At 36.2% G+C, this 17,672-nt stretch overlaps 1 protein-coding gene across 5 annotated transcripts in view; it reads left to right on the forward strand.

The window, feature by feature from the left end:
• Positions 1 to 17,672, forward strand: part of arid4b (AT-rich interaction domain 4B) — a 47,839-nt gene that overhangs the window by 3,884 nt on the left and 26,283 nt on the right. For all 5 annotated transcript variants that reach the window (XM_014469338.2, XM_023327153.1, XM_023327154.1 and 2 more), the window contains exon 3: positions 12,966 to 13,076. In XM_014469338.2, coding sequence (XP_014324824.1) covers positions 12,966 to 13,076 — 111 coding nt within the window. The remainder of the gene's footprint in view (positions 1 to 12,965; positions 13,077 to 17,672) is intronic.

Raw genomic sequence — 17,672 nt, forward strand, 5'->3', positions numbered from 1 at the left:
ACATTTTTGCCCATAAGTGAAACACTTTATTACAGTGATTTGCAAAATCATTGATACTCCTTTTACTTGTTCACATGTGAAAATTAACATTAACAGTATAGTTTAATAAGATTATGTTTGATACAAAGTGGTACACGGTCATGAGGCTGCAAAAGATTCAAACTTGGCTAAGGGTACACCTTGCAACATTACAACAAACCTAAACATTAAGTCAGCACTAAGGGGAATGGTTTGGTTCAAAGCATTCCCATGTGTTGGAATGGTCCAAAAATATTTGAAAGAAGGTGTTCTTTTCAGATGAGATTATCTTGGTGTATATGCTAATCAAAGATGGGCAGATGTGATGGAAAATGTATGGCGCAAAGTGCAAGAATAAAACTGCTTAAGACTAAGGAGAAAGTCCAGATTCCAGCACAACAAAAACTCTAAACATACAAACAGAGATAAAATATTTATGTTGGAATGACCTAGTCAAAGTTTAGACCTAAACCTAACTGATAATCTTTGTTAAAACTAGAAAATTGATCACAGATGCTGTCTGTCTAATAGAGCTATGTGTAATCTCACCATACAATACGATACAAGATATTCTGCTCCCTATACATATTCAGCAAATGATATGATTCAAGATGATTCAATGAGTTTTTAAGATTTTTTTTGAAAGATTTTAGAGGGACAGAGTGATTTTGGTGACATTTTGTGACTGCTCCATAGACGTGGATTGAATTAATTGAACTGATAGTGTAATTCTGGTGTAATAAATGTTTTTGTTATGCATTTGCTTTGTTTAAAGCAAACATCTGCTTTGTCATGCAAATGTTATGTTTTGTGTGGCCACAAAAAGTTTTGGGGCTTTGTGTATTTGGTTACATGGAAAAAGTACCTTTTTGTCTCATTCACTTATATTAGATTATGTAATTTATCTGTTTCATTTAATTACTTAATCAATTGTAACTGGTTGTTTCATTACATGCTATTTTTAATATACATGTGCAAGTGGGTAAAAATGTCATACCTGATAGCTGTCATTTAATTAATGTGGATTTGACATAAAACTCAAAGTAGTAGTTAATGTATCGATACTCACGGATGAAAAATCGATACATTCTGAGGAGAAAATATTGATAAATATCATATTATCAATAAAATTACACAGTCCTACTGTCCAATTTGACTGAGGCCGAGCAAGTTCAATCTCACCGTGCAAAGTTGATTGAAACATACCTCAAAATTCAGTTCAAAAATGTATTTTATTTATTTGGATAATTTGTTAGTCATCCTCCAATTATCTTCAAAAAGTTGCAATGGATGATGATGCTGTGGGCAAGAATAATCTTCAGTAGCAGTCAGTCTCAGAACAAATCTGAAGAAGTCTCTAACTTAAGACACTGTGTAATAGGGTCTTCTGTAACATAGTCAAAGTACACAAATATGACAGGCTAATAGCACACTTTACAGGCAACAGAGATGATATGCCACAGTTGTTGGCAAGCTCTGTTAATCCACCTCATTTGCTTTTGCCGCTCCTCTTTAATCTCTGTCTGGCCGTATGATTAGAAACCCGGGAAGAGTTGGTTTGAACTTCCTCCTTTTCTCTCTGCTCTTTGGTCCTGCTCTGCACTCAGGAAGCCTCCTTTTTTAACTCCACTCAGGTTTGGGGTCGTAGTTCAAGTATTTGTTAAGCTTTTGAGATGTTAATCAGCTCCTGGTTGTAACAACGAAACCACATTGTTGCCAAGGTTACGCATCATAACAACTGTCTGAAAGTTAAAAAAAAAAAAAAAAGAGCAAAAAATCCTTCCAGCTGCACAGCATCCAAAACCAAAGGAAATATGTAATGCTCAAACCAAAAGAGAAAAAAAAAAAAATCTGCAGAAAGAACAACACGGAACACGTCCAACAACTACAATTTTATTAAACTATGGTTGTACAAGTTGATTTAGTAGAGCTTAATGCAAATGCATGCCACTTGTTTCATATTTTTATTTATACAAACAACAAAAAAAGAAAATCGTCTCTCTTTCACTTTATACGCAATTCTAATTAAATGCACTGTGGTTTGTGGTTGTGAAGTGACAAATTGTAAAAAAAACAAAACAAAACAAGAAACCCCTGAAGGGATAGGAATACTTTTACAAAGCAGTATAATCACATTTCTTTATGATGTGGGTGAAACATTTTTAGTGGAGTTACTCATGCTTTAGCTGCAAGAGTGATAGTTAACAGCATGTGGTGCTGCGGTAATATGCTACATAATCATGCAGTTGAAGAGGGCCTCAGCAGGTCAGATACATTAGTCTCCTTAACGTTCTCTTCTGGTAAAAAGCGTCTCTGTTAGATGTACACAAAGTACCTTTTAAGTGTGTAAATATACATTTGGATCTACGCAGTAAGGTGTAGCGTTTAAAATCCACACTTGGAAATATGAAGAAAATGTTTCAAGTGTCTACAACATAAACGTTTTCTTTTCGACAAAGTTGCAATATTGTTCACATTAATAGTCATGCATCTTGGAGTTATGTACTCCAGATTTCTTTTATTTTCATTTTAATGTTTGGAAATTAAAAAGTGGCTGCTTAGCTGGAAAAGCAACTTGGAAAAGGACAAAAATAATAGTCCTTCATTTATCCCGGAGAAGGGAAAATCGGCATTGATGTTTTCTTTACCCCAAATGTTTGCAACAAGGGCCAAACTAAAGGCATTTAAGTTATTATTATTTTCCCCACTGAGTTTAGAGCTGCCATGGCATTGCCAAGGTAACTCCCGCTGAAGCGCCCGTCACTGGGGCTGTGGTCATTCTGGTTCGCACAAAGACGTGATTCACAGCAGGATTATTGTATGTGTGAGCCCGGCTGGTGAGGGAGCTTAATTCTTTCCTGCATGCCCCTTACATGTTCCTTTGTTCAGCCTACAAGGCTGTTTGCTGGGGAACAATGCAGTGGGTTAGACACTATTGCTTAGTGATCTAGCAACGTACTGTTCCTAAATGTTATGTTTAAAACATGCAGATCTTAAGTATAAATACAATTAGTGCATCGCAGTTCCTCAAGTGAAAAGTAAATGGATGATGTGATGGTGTTTATTGGACCACCACATTTAAGTTTTAATGTGACGCTGCTTCTTTCACTTCAACCTGAGGGCTGTACGACAAGGCAGGACTATAGGCTTAGTAAGGTAACTTTCAAACTGAATGGTGAGTTTGCTGTTTCACAAAGCTGATAACTGAATCTTCTCAGAAGTTTCAGTATATGAGATAACTCATGTGAAGTGCTTTAACGAAATGATGAAAAAGATATGGATACTTGAACAGAGGTTCGTCTCACCTCTCTTTCTCTCAGAACTTAACCGGTTACTTTTGGGGAAAGTAACCCTCATTGATGTCCAATCCAAAGGGAACCCTGCCTAACCTAGAAGAGAACCCGATTACTCAAAATCTTACTCCGTTACTTTTGAGTTCCTCTTGACTTCTGATTAGTTTTCTTTATTAGAATGGAGATACAAACAGATCAGGCTTTTCTTTGGCTTATACCAATTTCTGAGTTTTTCTGAGCTCTGGTATTCTGCTATTAAACTTTATTGCACATCAACAAAAAATGTTGAAAACATGGAGCATTAAAGCAAAAAAAAAAAAAATTAGCTTTTAAGGCCAACCGAAAGTGAAGCAATTACATGATTATACTTGTTTATGTATCAAAGCACGTCTTTAAATTGTCTCAATTAACTTTTTTTTTTTTTTTAACCAGCCTCAAAACAAAATGCAACAAAGTACCTTTTGATCAGCGCTGTGTTTACCGACAGAAAACTGAAGCAGTTAATGAACAGAAAATATATATTTGACCTGCCAAAGGATAATTGGCCAATTTTTTGGGCATGTTCTGCATGGTGTTTTACTTTTTTTTGCTGGCAACAAAAGTAAATCACCAAATTATGACCATGCATAAAAACTTAAAACAAATCCACAACATAACAACATTGTGTAACATTTTAACTACTCTTTAAGAGTTTAAATCACAGATTGGCAGGCAGGATATTAAACTGAAGATCATATTTATTGTATAAGTTAAAGATGTTGGAATTTTTTTATTATAAAAAATAAAAATCAATTTCATCAGTGGACATTTTACTCAAGATTTTGAATCCAGCCGTATCTGTAGCCATTAGTATGTTTTTTTTTTTTTTTCATTTCCTTAGTGCTGATTGGCTGTGTCCCCCAAAGAGTGTAAATACGCATCAGTGTAGATGTTGGTTTATGCCTACTGTTCATATTAATGCACATTAAGGTGCATTTGGTACTTGAACTATTAAAATTAAAAGGTGTCATTGAAACAGTGAAAGCTTTGAAACATTCAGGCCAACCCTGAAGGAATCCCTGGAGCTGATGGCAGAAGTCAGTCACTTATGAGCAAGGCCACAGCTGCACCATCTGTATTCTAGCTTTAACCTTTTATTGGTGGCCAGGAAGCATCTTTTTTGCTAACCTTTACAATAAGAGGCCTGTTGTCACTCATACAGTCCAAGAACAGAACTAAAGGCTCTAGCGTATGTTCAGCTGTGGGGGTGGTTGTTAAATTTTTCATGACTTGATAGTTTTTATTGAGCAGCAACTGATCTCACTCTGCAGCTGCAAGTGTCACCTTGACATGCTTTGGTGTGTTTCTGTAAGCAGCTTCTCTCCTTAAATAATCCTGAGAAGACATTAGGTCACTTGTAATCAACAATTAAAACACTTCTTTTTTTATTTCAGCCTTTTTACTCATGTTATTTTGACTTTTAAAAGTAGCTAAAGCTAAGAAAATGTCTTGTAAGGAGTGCAGATTGGTTTCTTTCCATGTCAGCCCCCGGTGTGTTTTGTCACTGCATGCCAAGTCCCATTTGTATGTTTAATCAAGCACATGTGCCTGGAGTGTCTTCCACATCAGTAGCATTAGATGAACGTCTTGATGACTCCTCATTGAGTCCTTGCACATAGCAGCTGAGGTGGTACTCAAGGCTTGTAAAAGATGCTGCTGTTAATATTCCTGACAGAATCGTAGCAGAGGACAGTATTTTTATACTTCTCATCGGTAGATGAGTTTTCCTCCCTTGAGCTTAGTCATCCTGAATTGTTGTTTTTCTTTCTCTTTGAGGAGGACTTGTTGTCAATTAGCACTAGTAAATGCAGTGAAACTAAAAATGTTTCTTTTCAGACAGCTGGAGGCTTAAAAGTAGTCCTTGCAATCTGTGCAATGAATGGAATTTTCTTTCATAGTTTTATTGAATGCGGGGAGGCGGGGCAGGACTAGAAACAAACTGTCCTCTGTTATTGTTGGCATACAGGAGCATGACAAATGTAACTTGGGCCTCAGAAGACAGGCTGTTATTTCGCCTCATTGTTGAGCTGTGTAGGTTTGGCTACGCAGCTGTCAGGATAACCCAAGCTGCCCTCAATGACTAGGAAGTAAAAATGATAAACAGCATTAAAGAGAAATGATCAGAGTCAAAAGTGTTGCAGTGAATATTTGTGTGGCAGCTCTGACTGGCAGAAGAGCTGCTCTGCTAGTGGAACTGGTTGATGGTTCGCGTGAAACTGGAGACTGCCGCTCCTCAGGCCCATCGTTTCCAGACGGTCATGATGGTTGTTCTGAAAAAAGGAGCCTAAAGTTCACCGGCATCATTTCCTCAAACCTACCTGTTTTACTTAAAAAGCAGTTAGTACTAAATATGTACCTGTCAGAAATTTGTGTCTGATTTTCTAGTTCCAGTTTTTGCAAAGCCTTGACATGACCAATTCTGATTTCACTTTGATGACTGTAATTAATTTTAAGCATTTTTTTCCCAGTCTTTCTGCCTTCAGTGGCCATGAATGATTTACTTAACAGCAGAGGTGACGTCACACTGTGGGTGTGTGTTTGAACAGTTGCTGTAAAGCTTTTCTTTACTATTTCAGAATGAAGGCAAAGTGACTGTGGAGTAAATATCTATAAACTTCCCTTTCATTTTAAAGACAAAAACTTTGGAAGCTGAAAACATCATTTCAATGTCATTGAAATGACAAATACATTGCTGGCACTAATCCAGCAGCCAATTAAGCAACGGCAACCAGGAAAACTGTGAATGTTATCTTCTGAGATACTTCTACGACAGTTTGCACTGTGTTTTAATGCATATCAAAGTACATTTGGTGTTTTTACTGTTAAAATAGACGGTTATTCCTGATTTCCTGCTCCTTTTTGCCCCCCAAAATGTTGGGTACAAAACAACAAAAACTACAAAACAGTGAAAGAGTGAAATCTCATGGGATCCTGAATGAACAGATGGCATGCCTCTGTTGAGGTTTTCTTTCAAATAGCTTCATTTTAAACTCTTAATTGATACTAAAATAGCTAACTTTTAGTATTTTTCTTTAAACAGCAACTTTAACTCTAAATAATCTAAGCTCACCAATTGGGGCTGATCAAGTCGAAAATACTTTGATTCTGTTGACCGCAAGATTTATCTGCACATCTGTTTTTTACTATATTTCTGTAGCTGTTTGTTGCTGATGTTTCCATTAAAAATGCATTGCAAAGCTCGCTAGTTGTGCATGTCACAAGTTCTCAGAGTACTTGCATTATTTTGAATTTATGGGGGAAAATGGCAAAACAGTATTACAGCAAAATGCATTGTGCGTGGGTGACAATAAAGTACTTTCTCTGGCATGAGATATGCACTGCATTTATTAGATTGATGAAGTCATTAATATTACATTTCATTTGTGTCAGGACTCATGAGTGCAGAATTGTTTTTTTGGTTTCTACAACAAGATAAATTATGTAAAGTTCTGCTTTTTGAGTCGACTAAACATCCTTGAAATTCCTTTTATAGGAAGATGGATTACAATAGACTGCCACACACTCTGCTTTGTCGGAGGCATGACACCTATTTTTATGAACCTCTCAATTCTAGTTAATTGGCTGGCATTAACTACAACTCCTGGCTGATTTATGCAACTTTATTGGAAAAAATGAATTGAATAAAATCTTTCACTTAGCTGAGAAGACCTCGCTTGTTTATCTTCCAATTATTAGTTAATAGAAAGAGGTGTTACTTCTCACATTTGCAGACAAGCTGTAAAGTTTAGTAAACCAGTGCTTTCACTACAGATAAGTATATACTGTATGATATTTTCTAAGTCAGCTTGTCCTTAATTGTTACCCATTAATGACAAAAGGTAGAGCGGAATCTCAAACTCCCAACATAAGCTCAAAGTACTGTGTGCCTGTATATAGGCAACTGTTCATCTGATTTGTTGTTTTTCCTGTCTGACTTCTTTGTTTTATGCTTTTCACTCATGCTGTGTAAAGTCAGTAGAGGTTCCAAGTGTTAAAAAAGACACATTTCTTAACTTCTATCTCGGCCCTACAGGTTAAAAATAACAAACAACCTCTTGTCTGGGTTGTAAAGCTGATGTCTGATACTTATTTTTTTTTCCCACCACAAAACAACTGAAGGTGGCAAAAGCTTAATAAAAAAGGAAATTCATATCTAATTTCTGAGTTTAGATGAATATTTAAAATCACTTTTTCTTTTTTTTCTTTGTAAATGTCTTTCAGCTGGGATTTTTAAAATGTATATATCAATAACTCCTACAACTTTTAGTCTCTGTTTTGGCAGTAGAAGTGTGTATGGTTAAAAAATGTGAAGAGGGAAGGGGGGCAAGAACAAGGCAGCTGAAAATCTCGTTGAAGGTTGCTGAAGAGTGATGACATTTAATTTGGGAGACCAAAAGCCCCCATTAATGCATAATGTAATCTCTACCCAAGACAAAAGTAGTGATAAGTTCTGCAGCTTGAATGTGAGCTCATCAAGTAAAGATTTATAAAGTGTGGAGGAGGTCAGGAGAGTTGTCTGAGAGTAGCTTGGTGCCCTAACAAACCGGCAAGCTATGGATACATTTAAAGATGCATTGTGTTTTGCAGTCTGTTTTCGATTCACAGCAGGGGAAATAAGTTGAAGTAGATGCCAGTTATCATGGATTAATATTGTTTTGAGAGAGCAGCTATTGATTTAACAAGCTGTGCACACATCAGCAGATATTTTCTGCAGTGAGAGAAAACATCTAAAAATAAAAACCACCCCAAAAGAAGCCATTTCTTCTGGAATACACCTTTTGTTCATAAACTGAACCTCTGCCTGTGCTATATGGCCACTGCTTAGACAAAGTTAGGTACTGGGCACAATTCAAAATATATATATATTTTTATTGGGTTTAAACTAAGATATAATTCATGCAGTAGTTTTGTCACTGTTGTACTGTCTGCATGAAAAGATGCTAGCATCACTACTAGCACATCTGGTTGAATTATGGAGTCAGAGAGATTGCTAGGGTGTCGATCAAAAACAAAAGTATTTCCTTGTATTACTTGTTGCTGCATCTGATGCATGTGTAATTACGGTCATAAATAATACTTACCATTGGACAAAAAAACAGTGGTGTTTTATTCTTTAAGCCACATCTGGCTAAGCACCTCATTTACCCAAAGTTGAAGTGGGGCGGACACACTGGTGCAGGTGTGTCAACACCTGGTTAGCTAGCTGGCTTTCTCACCATGAAGATCCTCCTTGACACAAAGACGCCTGTAATCTTTGTCCACATCATGGAGGTTTTATTATGGTGTCCATTTAAAACACAAGAACCTATGTCTTGGCATAGAGATAAAAAAAACTACTTGCCAAGTTCCTCAAGCCTTTATCCTCTTTGAAAATTTGAATTAATATACAACATATCAATTTCTGTTGTCCTTTCCATTGTACTTCCTCTGCATCTATTTGCGCCTCACTAGATTGGTTTTCTTTTACCTGTGGCACATAAATATATGGCCTTGCCCCCCTTCAGATGACCAGACAAATTCATAACATTTTATAATAGTTTTACTATGAGACTTTTCCTTGTTGTTTTGCTCGTAGGAAGTAATGGGAAGTTGTGTTTGTTTCTTGGTCTTCAATTGATGTTAAGTTTTCTCTGTATCAGTTCAATATGTTCAATAAGTGTTAGAAATAAGGCATCCAAAACATAAGATTTATACTGGCAGCATGAAAAGTGCAAATGCATCAAACTTGTGATATAAGATCTTACTAAATATAGCAACCAAGCAGTCACTTGTGATTCACTCATTTTGGAATGCTGGTTGCGATTCTTTCATTTGTATGTATTCAGAATCATAATCTATGGTTAAATACACTCCGTATGTCTCCCATTTAATTTATTTTAACAGTTACTTGTTTATAGCAAAAAGATCCCGACCTGCAAGCAGTTTCCACATGTGAGCTGATTATCTCCCTAAATTTGTATATCCACTGTGCAATTATGCATCGCAGAGGCAACATCTGGTGTAAGTGATTACTCACTTTTAATTGCTCTTTGTGCTGCTAATCACTGGTGTAGTTTGTAGCTGCAGTTTCATGATATGAACAGTTATCTGCAGCCTCTCAAAGTATTCTGTTTGCTCCTTGTTAAGTGTGCACAATGAAAGAACAATCTTAGTCTTATTAGCAGCTTGTAATATAGAAATGTACTGAGAACAGCTTGTCTGCAGTGAGGGCTTTAATTTCAGCTTGTAGTGAATAAGACACAATTACTGTTGAGGATTTTATAAACATCTTGTTAAATGTCTTTTTTTCCTATTGATTATAATAATCCATTTAATCACATATTAACTTTTTTAACCATGTAAAAAATGTATTTGATCACCCTTTGATATAATGCTGGATCAATAATAGTTTCCACAAAGTTAAAACTGGTTGAGAAGAAGTAAAAGGTGTGTGCTATACACCACCTTCTACAGAGAAGAACCTCTGAACTGCATTAAAACAAAATGTAACATTATAAATTGATACTTTGATCTAATCTTCTTTTAACAAATCAAAATGTATACAGCTGCAAATTAAATGTTGTCCTACCATTTGTTCCAGTTTTCCTTTTTCTTTTTCAGAAATAAATCTAAAACTTTTCTTGAAACTTTTTAGGTTTTACTGGTGCAGATTATGCTCCCATTTTTCTCTTCTGCTCTTTATTAAATAACACAAGAACAACCAGTCAGTCTGGCAACTGATGAGCTCAAAATAACTTTGAGCTTATCAGAATACCTCTGGAGGATTCAGGTTGAAGTTATCCTTTTTATTTTGCCTGCCTTTTTGTTCCGTTTAAAAGTATTTTTAGCATTTTGAAGTGTCCCAACTTGAATTTATGGGGGCAGCTAAAGATTAGGATGATGGCCAGGAGACAAAATACCTGTGGGAAAAAAAAAACTGTTCAGCACTTTGTAGGAAAGGTTAGGTTGCTGTAATGCAAAAAAGCTTTGTAATGTTTGAAGTAAATTTTTTCTCTTAAAACATAACGCCATTTTTTTTTCTTTTTTTTTTTTATCTCATTACACATCGTTTTGTTATCTCAAAAGAGATTCCTGTTCCATTTCTTAACAGAAACAGATTTGCTGATTGAAAGGAAATCATTTACTTTTCCGTAATTTTCGGCTTAACTGTATGTGCTTGGGTAGAGACTGGAGTGTGCTGCTTTGCACATTTTTATGACTGTGCTTATAAGTGTGTTTTTAGTGGAATTACAGCTAAAGCACACTGGAGCAACTGTGTCACACACATAATTTCTTGCCAGTAACACAAACAGAAAGGGTCACGGTTAAGATGAAGCCGTTCACTGGACTTTAGCCAAGGGTAGTTCCTTCATTAGGAGTGATGCTTGACAACAGAACAACACTGAAAAATCACTTGTGTGTTTCTCCCTGTAGTAAGCTAGAAGTCCAACACCCATTTTATGTGCAACTCTGTATATTGACTCAGCCGAGTTACACCTCATGTGTTTGGTTTTTTTTTTGACATATGTGTGATGAGTTGTTACAATCTTATGGCTTGAGATTTAAAGCCATTTAAATCTGAGTTAGAGCAAGAAAGACTCCAGAAACTCAGGGAGGATCAATTTTGGCGTAATCAAACAAAACAAAACCAAAGCAAAGTATTCCAAACAATAGATGAGTGATTATTTGAGGGTGATTTAGGTAGAATCCAATTAAACTATTGTTGACTGTGTAACACTGATTAAACTTGCTATGAAAACCGTTAATTTCCTTTGAAACAGAAGTGCTATTTTTTTTTTTATAATCAAACTTCTTTATGAAAGAAAATATTTAATTTAGATACAACACAATTTTATGTAGAAACCATACTTTTAGATACTTTTTTTTAGGTGAAACTGTGTCTCTACTTTGTAAAACATGGAAGTCGGAAAGGTAAAACTGAAAACATAAAGTATGTGGGAGGGGGGGGCGGAGGGGGGACTAATATGCAAAGGCATGAAGTTGATATCTAAAGGCCCTAAAGGTGGCGCTGTTTTACTTTCCATGTGATGACTGGCAGATTTAGTTGGGGGAGAGGAAACTGATCAGACCCCAAGCATTAATACTAATCAGTAATTTAAGCAGAACACAATCAGGCTATTGTAGACAAAGTAATACTGATGGTATAAATTTTAAGTTCATATTCTTAGTTTTACTATTTCTTTAAGAAACATGTGCAAACAAGAGCTTTACAAAAACTGTAACTTTCACAAATCTTTTGCATTTTACTGTTTTTCGATGAGGTTCTTCTTTTGCAAAATAAATTCAGAAGTATAAAAATGGTTAAAAAAAAACCAAACATTTATCAATAGCAGTTTTCTGGCCAATCCTGGTCTATAAAAACCTGACATGCCAATACTAATATTGATTTACTTCTTGTAACCGACAGTCAGGTGTTATCTGGTCACGAATTACCATCAGTGTTCCAATCTTATTTTATTGTAAAACATTGAACAATACCTGTGAAATATTATAAACCTGTTTTAGCTGCACATGAGGTAATATTCTCAAGTGTAAATAAAACATTCAGATCATTGTTGTTCAAACTACTAAATTTAATAAACTAAACTGAAAAAAGTTACCCTAGTCTTTCACTTCTCACATTTTAAAAACAAGCAAAAGTTGCACAACAGGTTAGACTACAGACCTGTTTTGAGCCTCTTTCCCCAAAAGTGCACTGCATTATTTTTCTTTTACAAAGTCACAAAGTTTTGAGGTTAGTTGAGGAAAACTAACAAAACAAGTTAATCCACCAATGGAGTGTCCAGAGTTTTAGTTTCCTTGTCATGCACAAAGAAAATACCGACATGCAGCAGCTTTGTGGCTATTTAAATGCAAATAAGATTGGTTTCACATGCAAGCATTGGCAAGATTGCATTTCACCTAAAATTAAGGATATTGGGGCTGATTGATCAGTGCACCTCTAGTGTTTTTGTTTTTTAGGGCGATATGTGGCACTCCTTTCCTTTCCATGCTGTGACTCTCTTTTTTTTTTTTCATGACTGGCAGCAACAGGTAGGGGAGGAGCTTACAAGAGGAGGAAACTTTGCTTTCGCAACCATCTCATTATAAGGAGTTTAAACCAGAGAAATCATATAGTAGACATTTGGGGAGGGGGTTTAAACTTTTTATGACGATCCCTGCCTAATACCATTGTCATTGGTGCTTTTATTTAATTTATTTTGTTGAAACACCCCTAATAAATCTCTCACCACATTTTCTAAATGAGAAGCATCCCCTTCCTATATTCACACACACCCTACTCTCTCTAAATCTGCTCCTGAGTGGAGGGTGGTGGTGGTGGTGGTGGGGGGGCTTGATAAACATCCAATAATGACACAAAATGGTGCTGCGTGTCTGGAGTAGCTTCGTCTTTGTAATAATGAGAGCCACAGTGAAGTGGTGTTTTTTGTTTGCTTCCTCAGAGGCTTGTTTTCCAATACCCACAGCAGATGGTATGTGTTTTCCATGGATAAAACCCTGAGCTTGGTGGGTTTTTCACAATGCCGGCCTACGCTGCACCAGCCTTGGCTTGGAGAATGCACTTGTGTTAGTAAGCTACATATCGATTAACTGAGTATGCTTTCTTTTCCACAGACTCTAGAGGAGCCCCCCTACCTGACGGTAGGGACAGACGTGAGCGCAAAGTACAGAGGGGCTTTCTGTGAAGCCAAGATTAAGACCGCCAAGAGGCTTGTCAAGGCCAAGGTAAGTCGTGATTCAGAATGCTCATGTGGCGAAATTAAAAATTAATTGTCTGCCTCGGCTGCTGTTGGCTTGGGAGCGTGCGTCTTTGTTTGGAGCGGCTACAGTGGAGATAAAACAGCTCTGTAGATCTAAAGCCGAGGGCGAGTTGGACACATTCAAAGCCCTCCTTTATAGATCGACTTGTTGAGATGATTAGACTGTGCTTATGGTATTAGAGTCTGCCACATTGATACTCTTATGATTAGATGCACATTTTAATTACTTCACTGGAAGAAGTCCAGCGGTGTTGCTTGCAGGAGCTCCACCACCTGCTTTGTGTTGTTTGTACTGGTTGTATGTGGCTGAAAGAGTGATCAGGATCCCAGCTGTGATCAATGCCCACTCACTGCCTCCGGTTCCCCTCTTATCCGCAGCTTCTGTGCACTTTGTGGCAGACAGAACAGCTGCTGCCTGCCAATCCCCTTCCTTCGATTTTACATCTTTCCTATGAAGGCATTTCATGATACACATAGTACTGTCTCTGGTTTCCCAGTGGGGCAGGAGCATCTGGATAATGCAATAGAGACCCATCTTTCATTACTCCGGAGTGTGTGGGAGGAACAAAGATTGGCTGCTGGCTCTTTCACCGAGTCAGTTCACTGTGGTTCCCCCTGTAGAAACAAAGGAGCGGCGACATCCTGCTTCTCTGGCTCACCGACTTAAATCATCAATGACTTGCTGTTTCGCTCTCATTCACAGGATCAAACACCCATGACGAAGCAGACCGCAAGATTTTCTTAGTGTAGATGATGTTGGCTAAGAAGAAGCAAGCAGTGCAGCCTCAGCTAGTAAATTCATTACCATACTAATTGGCTCAGTGACAGGTTTGTTTTGGGGAAGCTCTAATGAGAGTATGAGCTTTGTTGCACAAATGTTGAAACATGACTATTATACAGTGGTTGGTTTTACTGTGAATATTCTACTGTAATGGAGTCTTCTTCACCTTATTTACTTTCTGTGCTTCATTAATTTTTGTCTGCTTGTTCAGCTAAGTCAGTAACTGCAGCGCAACTGTTGTTTTACAAGACAAGGTGAAATGATGTGAATGAGTCTCGCTCTGTATAATGCAATCTGTGCAAGAGGACCTGTAAGAAGGCAATTAATGCCTCAGAGACCTATTATGCATGAGAACCAGTCCAACAAATACTGACAGGTGTGTAGAGACATGTTGTGATTCATGAATTTAGTTTTTTCACTGATGTTGTGAAAGATTGTATTTATTTATTTTACAGTTATTGAGGTTTGAATCTAGAGCAGGGCAATGCCGAAAAAAGTCCTATCACAATAAAATATTTAATATCTATATCCATATATATATCATGATATAAAACAAATCACTATTTTTGTTTAATGTTCCATGCTACTGTTAGATCATAATGTACATATTATTTTTTATATTAAAGATTTATTTTTAAAAGTTGAACATGTCATTGAATATTATACATCTTCCATTGAAAAATATGAGGTATATTTAGACCTGTCACAAAAATCAATAAATCAATTAATCGCATGATAATTTTAAACAAACTCAATAATTTTCATTGACCTGATTTTCTCTCTTTCTACCAAAAACTGGATGATGAAGGTCTTCTGTTTGGTAGTTTGGTCTCAACTAACCCTTTTTGAAGGACAATTTTGTTTACAAAGACTTCAAAATCCATTTTATTTGTCGATGTTGTTTGTTTATTTTGGATATTTTCAAAATATCTTCCAGTTCCACTGTTAAATGTTCGTTAGAATTTAAAGTTTACTGATCTTTGAGAATGTGTTCTTGCTCTATTATTTTGTCATTACCATCACATTATTTAAAAAATGGTCGCAAAACAACAATATTATTGTTTATTGCAATAACGTCTGGAACAATTTATCGCCTAGAAAGATTTATTGTGACAGGGCTAGGTATATTATAAACTAAAATCTTCAAGCATTACAGAAAAACTTAACAAAAATGGACACTTTTTTTTTACTGATGTCAAATAAATAAAATAGGGATTGGAATATAAATTCTCAAACTCTTTTCTGTAGCTCATTTTAAATATATATATATAAATATATATATTAAAGAATAAGCCATTAAAAAAACACAACTTCAGTTTGTGTCCTCAGTGTAAACATCAGCAACAAAACTTTAAACCCCCCCAAAAAACAAATTCCAGTTAGGGGAGTTCTGTCTCAGTGCTGTCAGTCTGTGCTGGATCAGATATTGCGCTGCACAGGGGAAGTTTTCTCAGGGGGTTTAACACTTGTTCTCATCTGGAATTGTGACATTTTACATTCTACGTAAAATGTAAAACCAGTGACACCAGCAGGTGTCACTGGTTCAGGTGGTTAAACAGATTGGTGTTATTCCCCGACTTCTTCCCCGACTTCTTCCCAATATTCTTGCTACATGTTTTTTTGTCCAACTTTAAATAGCCAAAATACCTCCAATTAATTGAACCATTCAGGCCCTTGTTGTCAACAGTGTCATTTGCTTTTCATCTTTCCTGCCTTCAGGCTACTCTTTTCTTTTCTTTCTTTTTTTTAAATTGTATCCTGCCTGTTATCTGAAGTGAGCAAGAGCGTGTCTAGATTTTTTTCTTTGTTTCTTTTTTTTTCACGAACTGTAGAAGCACATTGACTAGCAATTTTATCTTAATGCACTGCAGTCTTGGATTACAATGAACAGTGGGCCAAAACTATTTATTTACCAAACAAAAACACATGAATCTCTTTAGCATGCAATAATTGTGCAGTAGATTTGTTTGTTACAGTGACATAGGTCCAGGTCTAATTTTTCTTGTCACACAGTTAGCCTTTCTAGCTTAAAACTTAGCTTATACAACTCTATTTTTAGCGCTGTTATGCTATTACACTATTCAACTTGATGTCAAAATTGTGGAACCATTATAGACTACAAATTGCAAACAACTGTTTAATTATGTCCTTTTCTACTTTTATGAAGTAGAGATAGAAATTAGCCACTTGGCTGTTTACATGTAATTGTTAATCTATATGTAATATCCCATTTTTAGAGAATAGATTTGAAACAATCAACATTTATAATATAAATGAAATTATAGCATTTCTGTCACCCACTGACAGAGTGTGGACAAAATGCTAATCTGTGTATGATCCAATATGAACAAACTGATTGGTGGGTCTGGTGGGAGTGACCTATTCAACTCTTCTGTGTTGACCCTTTCTTATATATCTAACCATTGAGTAAAAATTATTTCAAGATTATTTCGGCCTTTGAGTGCTGCATCAAAAATTCGTATGTGCTTGAACAATCAATACGTGTGCGAAGGGCAAATAAAGCTTCCTATCTTGAGCCTGGCCTGGCCAGATACTCTTTAAAAGCTATAAATTATAACATTCAGAAAATCATAGTGACTTCTCAGAATGTTTATTATAGCATAAAAATTAAATTTCCGTAGAAATATTGCCATGTTATAAAACTTTCTCTCTATGTCTCTCTGTGTCTCTCTGTATGCATTTACAGATGGGACTGGGAACTCTGTTAATTTCATTGAGGAGAAGCATTAAATGATGGCATTAATATATGTATTAAACCTGTATGTTGTGCTATAAGAGTCTCTCCTCTGTGTGATGATTCATCCAGACAAAATCATTGTCTGTTTCTTAAAAAAATGACCAAGGCACTAATATTGACATAGACTACCTGTTGCATCAAATTTCAAACAAAAAAATTCATGGAAATCAGGAAACAAGAAAAACAACTGGAGTAAGTTTGGGCTGTGATAAAAGTGAGGCAGGGATAAATGTTTTTCATGTGATATACTTTCTGAACTAATGCTATGTTTTTATGGGGTTTAAGTGGCTGCTCAGCTCCCTCTGCATCAACCATCATACTGTTAGGTTTGTCAGTGTGTTGAGGTGTTATTGATGCTTTGGACCCAGCTCCTTCTCTTTGCCTTTAGAGTGAAAAGCATCCCGCGGCTCATGGTTAAAAAAGGAATTTCTTTATTTTTGCTGGGGTAAAATGTAATTTTCTTGGATCTACTCCCTCAGTAAGCTTTTGTTTCATTTATTTCCTGTCTTATTTTTTCTTGACCTTACAATTTAGTGCATATTTCTTTGCCTTGATTCTGATTTTACAGTGAAATTTCAATTTTGTGCTGCTGGTTTATTTGAAACTGACTCCATGTCATTGCCTGAAGCTGTTACCTGCTGGAGTTCTTTCTGATAGCGGCTATTTAACATTTTGTTCATCCCCTCGCGCGTGCCATTGACTCTAAATTGAGTTGGATTTTTTATAAAAGCTAATTTAATTAGATCGTCAAAATAATTTTGTCATTTTATGGGCACATTCTCAGAAAAATGAATTTTTAAGATATTCTTAGAAAATCACATCTACAGGCGAGGGAAAAATGCAAATCCTTCGGTTCTGGCTACTGTTAACACTTACAAGGCATATAAAATAAGTCACTGTAAACATAGGGCCTTGTAATAGTTAAACTTTTTAATATTTACCTCTGTTGCAATCACAGTTAGGGCTGGACATCAAATTTCATTGCAATATTTTTGCAGTATTATTGTGATAACAGTAGAAAT

Source organism: Xiphophorus maculatus, chromosome 22 (genome assembly GCF_002775205.1).
Source record: "Xiphophorus maculatus strain JP 163 A chromosome 22, X_maculatus-5.0-male, whole genome shotgun sequence".
In the NCBI taxonomy this organism is placed as follows: Eukaryota; Metazoa; Chordata; class Actinopteri; order Cyprinodontiformes; family Poeciliidae; genus Xiphophorus; species Xiphophorus maculatus.